This window comes from Scleropages formosus, chromosome 2, assembly GCF_900964775.1.
Source record: "Scleropages formosus chromosome 2, fSclFor1.1, whole genome shotgun sequence".
Taxonomy (NCBI): domain Eukaryota; kingdom Metazoa; phylum Chordata; class Actinopteri; order Osteoglossiformes; family Osteoglossidae; genus Scleropages; species Scleropages formosus.
The window spans coordinates 8,556,648-8,563,501 of NC_041807.1; the positions used below are offsets into that span (position 1 = coordinate 8,556,648).

Consider the following 6,854-nt stretch of genomic DNA (forward strand, 5'->3'; position numbering starts at 1 on the left):
TCCTGTTGTCCCACACAAGAGTTCTGAATGAACTCCTCCACCTTCCCACCCTCGCGCGGCACGTACGCACTGTGGGCGTAACCAGGGGCGGAGGAACTAGGCCGCGCATCATGTAAACACGGCTGCTTTTTCCAAGCCTATTTCTTCTTCAAACGCTTCACTGCTTTACTCATTCCCTCTTCGTGTTGTTAATTCGCTAAACAATCATTCCTCCGCAACGAAACTCGTCACTCGAAGAGCAAAATATGTTAAAGTATCACATTTCTTGCATTCGCGCCATTTCGGACACCACGTTTTAACAATAGATTTTTTGTTCCGGCCCTGTCGTTCTTGGTCGATTCTGGGAAGTGTAGTTTCACTTCTTCTCAAGTCTTTGCACTCGCTAGGCTAGGCTTTCCTTTTTTTGAACTTCTTTTCCCGAAATGCCTCATTCTTAAATGCCTATGGTTGTGCTCGGCTATTGGCCATATTTTTGTTTGAACTGGAACGGAAGCGTCCTTATTTGGGCAGGCCTCGTGACGCAATAGAGAATGTGAATGTTTTCATGCTAATGAGGTTGTAAGATCGAGCTCCGCGCGGTTGTAGTAAGGCATGCGCAGTGTCGCAGTAAGAAATCACCGAGGAGTGAAAGTTTTGCGTTTGTGAGGTGAGCTCGTCTCTTTTTTCTCCTTCATATCCGCGTGTTTTCCTACATATGTATCATGAAGAGTCCTGATTATGGGGGGCGTGCGGTTGGGAAGTTGAGGGGTGTGTTGGCGCGCGTGTGGAAAAGAGAGACGCTTTTTTTTTTTTGGAGGAAGCAGGGGGGCAAGGTGCTCGTGGGCGTACAACAATGGGGACAGCGTGCGTGGAGGGAGCGCGTGCGCGGGGATTTATCGCGTGGGGATGCAGCGATTTCCCACGTTTGGAGTCTTTAAAAGTGAAGAGAAGCTTGTTCGTCCCCACGAATGGGTCTCAGGGGTCCCGAGTGTCTGCGCTGTGATGTGTCGTGAAGCTGAAGGTCCGGGGTCGGGGACGGGTGAAAACTGACCTGCAGTTTGTCGTCCTGCGCGGATATCGAAATATAATTTTCGTTGAAAACGATTTCCCCCCAAAACGTTACTCGATGCAACTCAAATTGTATAAATCTACAGAGAAATGCGTTTGGATGTGTTTTTATCCGGGGTTACTGTGTGGTGTTTGAATTTGGAGCTCAGATTGAACGCGATGGCGTCACATAGTCACATTGACATGAATTTAGTCACACACACGAGTGTGAGTGTCAGAAATATGTGACATATATTTACCGTCTGCGCAGATCGAACGAATGGCTCTCTGCGTGCTGTAATTTTGTGGAATAAGTAGGATAAGAAGATATTTTAAAGTATTATTGGCAGACTTCCCGATTATTAACACGTTTTATTCAAACAGTGCTGTAGTGAAGCCATGATAAATGAGTTAGTGCAGTTCTGATGTCAGTGCTAGCTAGCTTACCCTCTCGAGCGCGTGGTCTTCGCGAAGTCGGCTGCAGTGTTTTTTTTTTTTCTGTCACACTTTGCCCAAACGACCTAATAGCATTAAGTCCCCGCCGACTGGTGTGTTCCTTTTGGAGTTTTTTTTTTTTTTTTTTTTTTTTTTCTCGATTTACTGACTGCGCCTTGTTTTGACGGATAAACAGAAAGTGATCGGATCCGCGAGTGTGCCGCGTGTGCGCGTGGCATCCGCCCCCTTCTCTCCGCCCGCCGTCCGCGTGCTAATCTCACCATCTCTTCTTTGTTTCATTTTTATTTTTCCCCCCCCCCGCCTGGATTATAAATTGAATTCTTTTATCATGACGTGTGTCTGCAGCCGGTCGTCTCCCCCCTCCCTCCCGACATGTTCGGCTTCCACAAGTCCAAGGTGTTCCGGAGTCACGAGGGCTGCTGCATCTGCAAAACCAAGTCGTCGAGCTCGCGCTTCACGGACAGCAGCCGCTACGAGGAGAACTTCAGACCGTGTTTCGGGTGAGTTCGGCGGCACGGGAAAGCTACATATCATTAACATAATAATAATAATAATAATAATAATTTTTAACCTTCAGTTAGCTCACTCTTTTTTTTCTTCTTCAAGGTGACTGAAATTCTTGGTGGTTTCCACTTCTTGTTGCCTTCTTGTTATGGGCGTTCGAGTTATGAATCGTTGAAGATGTGAACGGTTCCAGGTTATTTTAGTGCATGTTCTTCGCTTATTTTTCCCCCAAAACTTATGTTCTTCGAGGAGTGGACAACGTGTATTTAGGCGCCCTGCCGGCAAACCAAACAAAAGAGCGTGGGGCGCCCTTTTAATTCGTTCAGTCGGCTGTCCCAGTGTTTACAGCTTGTGTCTGGTGTTCCTGTGCGCTGGTGATCAATAACAGGATGACAGATGTTGCACGTGTTTTTGGGGCACATTGATCTGCAACTAATGCTGAATAGGAGTGTGTGGAGACAACTAATGCCGTTTCCAGTCATTTTTAAGCATTGATTTTTAGCACAAATGGGTTTATTATTTATTATAGTTGTCTGAGAGAAACTTCTGCAGAAATGAACTCCTATATATAAAATCCCACAATGTCTGTCCTTTTAAGTTTTATTGGATGTGATTTGGTTATTGATTCTGATGAGTTGCATACTTTAATATATTAATCAGGAAAAAAGGAAATATTTACGAATTTTGGCATTTATACGTTTTTAGTTCAGTTTTGTTTCCATCCTACTTGTAATGCATTTTAAAATCTTGCTTATACTGCATTTTATATACTATAGCATTGATATAATATACATTTTTATTTTTCTTATTAAAGGCTGGCGGAAGATCGATTTGGAGACATCTGCAATGCTTGTGTCCTTTTAGTGAAGCGGTGGAAGAAGTTACCAGTTGGGTCTAAGAAGAACTGGAGCCATGTAATTATTTAAGAATTTTAATGTTCTGGATTTAAATTGTTTTCTTGCTAAAACAGTAAATGCTGTAAGGATTCCATTTATTTTTTGATTGTGTGTGTGAATGGTGGAATGGCTATAATGTGTTATAGGTGGTGGATGCTAGAGCAGGTCCTGGCTTCAAAATAACCAAACCGAAGAAGATGAAGAGCAGTGATGGGAAGAAGAAGAGCAAACTGAAGAGGCTACACAAACTGAAGAGACAAAGTGAGTAAATTTTTCTCTTTGCCATACATTAAAAACATATTATTTAAACTTAAGATTTCACCCATTTGACTTTCCTTGGATTATATACTACACTACCCACCTTATAACCAGCAGGAAGTGTAGTAGTTACGGCTTTCACCTTCCAAAGACCTGGTTTGAATCCCCCTCCCACTGTAGTTTCTTTTGAGCAAGGAACTTATGCTGAATTGATACCATAAAAGTGTCAACGAGTAAATCATTTTAGCATAGTGTACAAGTCTAATATTGTAACACACTTTGGGAGGGGGGGGGTGGGCGTTATTTAAACATTAATAGCAATTGAATGTGTTAGAAGTGTTTGGATGCCCTTGTAATTGGTGTTTTAAGGTCACTTATCAGAGAATGTTCTGGGATTTAGCAAAAATGTTTTATATTGGCTGCGTGCGTTCTGTGCTGGAACCTGTTTCTTCCTGTTGGCCTGCAGACTCGGATGCCCACAGTACAACCTCCAGCACGTCGCCCTGCCAGTCCCCCAGCTACAGCAACCAGTCGGATGACGGCTCAGATATTGAGGCCAAGCAGACGCGCTCCACACCCTCGCTGTTTTCTTACCTTGACCTCAGCTACTGGAAACGGTATGGACATGCGCTGCCTCTTGGTGTTGCTTTCTTTGCATTGTTTTGTCGACGTCAAGTTGTCTGAATGCAAGATGTGTTCTGGATAATATGTTGATTACTTGTTGCAGGCAGAAAGTGTGCTGCGGCATTATCTACAAGGGCCGCTTTGGTGAAGTGATGATCGATCCACGTCTCTTCAAGCCCTGCTGCAGCTCCAAGAAGCAGGAGGCACCCCCACCAGAGCCTCACCCTGCCCCACAGCCAGAGGACCTGAAAGAGAGCTGGTGATTGACCAGGGCCAGTCCCACCCAACCCAACCCAACCCAACCCAACCCAGTGAGGTCTCCTCAGAAACTTAGTTTTGTCTCCAGTGGCAGACTCCCTCACCCCCTTCATTAGTTTACTGTATACTGAGTAGAGATGAATTTTTCCCTTTATTATATTTCTTTTTGTACAATGAACTTCCTTGTCTTCTGAGAAAAAAAGGAACAAGCTGTTTTTAAAGTATGGGCATTATCAAAATATTTATAAGGCCAGGAACCATAATTATTGTATCTACCCTTAACAGGCAGAATAATTTTTTACTTATTTCAGACTGTAAAAATTCTTTTTGTATTGCCAATACCTGCATTTGTAAATATGTTTTATGCCAGTGGATTGTATGCCTCCTGTTGGTGGTGTGTTTTTGGTTCTTCGTAGTGCGGCCTGGATAAAGAAGGTTGCTCTATGTACCCATGCAGAATTCAGTGCTGTCTCTCAAGCCAGTTAATTGGAGTGGTGGGATCATTTATTATTGAAAGCAGTATTGTATGGCATCATTGGAAAAGTGCTTGTTTTTCCCATCTCACTTAAACATTGAGTTTTGGCATCTACCTTCCTCCCCCTCTAATTCTCATACCAGGCAAATGGTTCCTTCACCATGAGAATCAGTATGGGAATGCTGGGAGTGCATTCCTAAGACCTCTCTTTCTTGTTGTCTCAGGAAAAAATATTTCTGTTCAGACTGTTACAATATGTAACAATATGTCAAGTACATTTCAGTGATCACTTGTAGTGCAGGCAGTTTAGACTGATTTGGGATGCAATGTAACTTTAATACGGGTGTTTTTTGATATGATGGGCAATATGCAGAAAACCAGTCCTGTATTTGTCATCTTGCTTCTGAAAATAAATTTATTAAAATAAGTAGTCTTCCATTAAACTAATGTAGAGATGTGTGACAGCTGTACAAAATCTTGGAATATATGTCAAAATATTGCACACAGCTCATGGCTAAAGATTTATTTTATACTCTATATAATCATTTGCTTGGTTTTGTTTTTTTTAGTTCACTGGAAGTTTTTGTACTATTTCTTGCAAAACTCATACATTCTGCTGTGGTGTCTTCAAGTCCTCATGATTATAGAAGTGCCATATTGTGCACTTCAGATAAATACGCCTGACTCTAGAGCTGCAGTAAGACCTTGTAAATGTGCCCATTTGCATGTTGTACAGCTGTGAATTTAATCTATTCATAAATTTCTCTGCTGACCGCAAATGATTTCAGTGTGAAATTTAAACTTCCCAAGTGTTTTCAAGGAAGGGAAACTACCTAAAATCCAAAATTATTCTTTGAGAGTGAATATACTCTTATTTATTTGAATTAAATGTAGAGTGGTAATCATCTCTAATGCTTAATCTTCTCATATTAACTACTGAGAAATGAAGTTAATAAATCAGCTAGTGCTAATTACTCAAGAGCTAACAGCTTAATGTTTTGGTGTAGAAGTGATTTAAGTTATTTTGAAAAGCTTCCAATGATTCTGAACCAGGCTTTGAGACAGTAAAATGATGACAGTGTAGCCAAGGTCTCATTCTTCATTTTAATTTATTTTTTTCTTTTTTTGTGACACTGGTCTGGTAAGAACTGTTTTGTTGGAGTTAGTAATCCAAAACAGCTACAGTATATTAGGCATATCTCCAATGTCAGACAAATCCACGTATCTTGCACCAGCAGTGCACGCTGCCATGTATTTCACTGTGTATTTAATTTCAGAACGTGTTTGTATAAATATGAATGGGATGCTGGAAAAATGACCCATTTTCAGCTGCATTTAAATCACTTTTTAGATGGATTTTAACACTACATCACCACCTGTACTATAAAAGCGGGTAACGTTTGAATTTAATAAATATTAAAAAGTGCTAATCAGTCTGCAGTATGGAACTATTTTGGTTGGCTTGATGGTCAATTCTTATATTAATCACATGGTACATTTTCTGATATTAATGCAATAATGTGCATTAATTATTTGAAATTTGCCGTATAACTTCCCAATGACTTTACAAGTGTCTCCCATTTAACTTATTCTACAAAACATTCTGTGAGCATGTTTTCATCTTTAATATGTATGAACTTTTTGAAATTTGGTTAGCAAATTTTAATTAGCCACTATTTAATGTCTGCTGTATTCTTTAATAAAATATGAAAATATGATAGTTAACTACATTATCCAATCTTCTGTCACAAGCCATCAGTTTGATAGATTTTTGTAGAAGTGTAACTTTGCTATTAGTATATTACTTCTGTAACTTAGTCTATAATTTAGTAGATTTAGACTGTATATGCACAGCCTACTGAAACACCAGATGGTGCCAAATTTTCACATTAGATTATGGACAAAGGCCATTTGAGAATGTATCTAAACACGATCACACAAGCATTATTTTTGCCTCCGCCACCTTCCATGTAAAAATTTGACTCTGTGGACAAGGGGCTCAGACCTGTGAAGTAATACTGCGAATATGTGGTACTAAGGTGTGAAGAGCCTAATGTTTCATCAGTTAAATGTGTGACCTGGGCAATGAAATAATATTATTCCCCAGAAGAGGTAACATCACTGTATTCATTTACCTGATACCTTTATCTAAAGCGATTTACAATCACTCATTTATACAGCTGTATAATTCAGAGAATGTACCTCCAATGGTAACGGCTCAAACCACTACACTACCAGCCCACTGTGTATATGAAAAAGTTACAGTTGAAAGCCTTTCGTTTTTCTACTCCAAAAACATTTATGTGCTATAAATCTAGTGGTCACACTATTAAGTCATCTCTGAATTACACGAAGAT

The 6,854-nt window shown here is 40.4% G+C and overlaps 1 protein-coding gene across 2 annotated transcripts; it reads left to right on the plus strand.

Annotated features, from left to right (window-relative positions):
• Positions 1–494: 494 nt before the first annotated feature.
• Positions 495–6,080, plus strand: sinhcafl (SIN3-HDAC complex associated factor, like). 2 transcript variants are annotated; one of them, XM_018760037.2, is made up of 6 exons: positions 495–1,000; positions 1,828–1,982; positions 2,801–2,900; positions 3,029–3,143; positions 3,607–3,757; positions 3,868–6,080. In XM_018760037.2, the coding sequence occupies exons 2-6, from the start codon at positions 1,855–1,857 to the stop codon at positions 4,025–4,027; spliced, it is 654 nt and encodes a 217-aa protein (XP_018615553.1). In that variant the 5' UTR covers positions 495–1,000; positions 1,828–1,854; the 3' UTR covers positions 4,028–6,080. The 2 variants fall into 2 exon arrangements, with proteins under 2 accessions (XP_018615553.1, XP_018615547.1); XM_018760031.2 differs by having other exon boundaries at positions 496–646.
• The last annotated feature ends 774 nt before the right edge of the window (positions 6,081–6,854 follow it).

Excerpts from the sequence above, each read along its gene's own strand:
- sinhcafl (XM_018760037.2), top strand. The coding sequence starts at position 1,855 with ATGTTCGGCTTCCACAAGTCCAAGGTGTTCCGGAGTCACGAGGGCTGC. Across the intron at positions 1,983-2,800 it reads AACTTCAGACCGTGTTTCGG|GCTGGCGGAAGATCGATTTG; the intron begins GTGAGTTCGGCG and ends TTCTTATTAAAG. Across the intron at positions 2,901-3,028 it reads CTAAGAAGAACTGGAGCCAT|GTGGTGGATGCTAGAGCAGG; the intron begins GTAATTATTTAA and ends AATGTGTTATAG.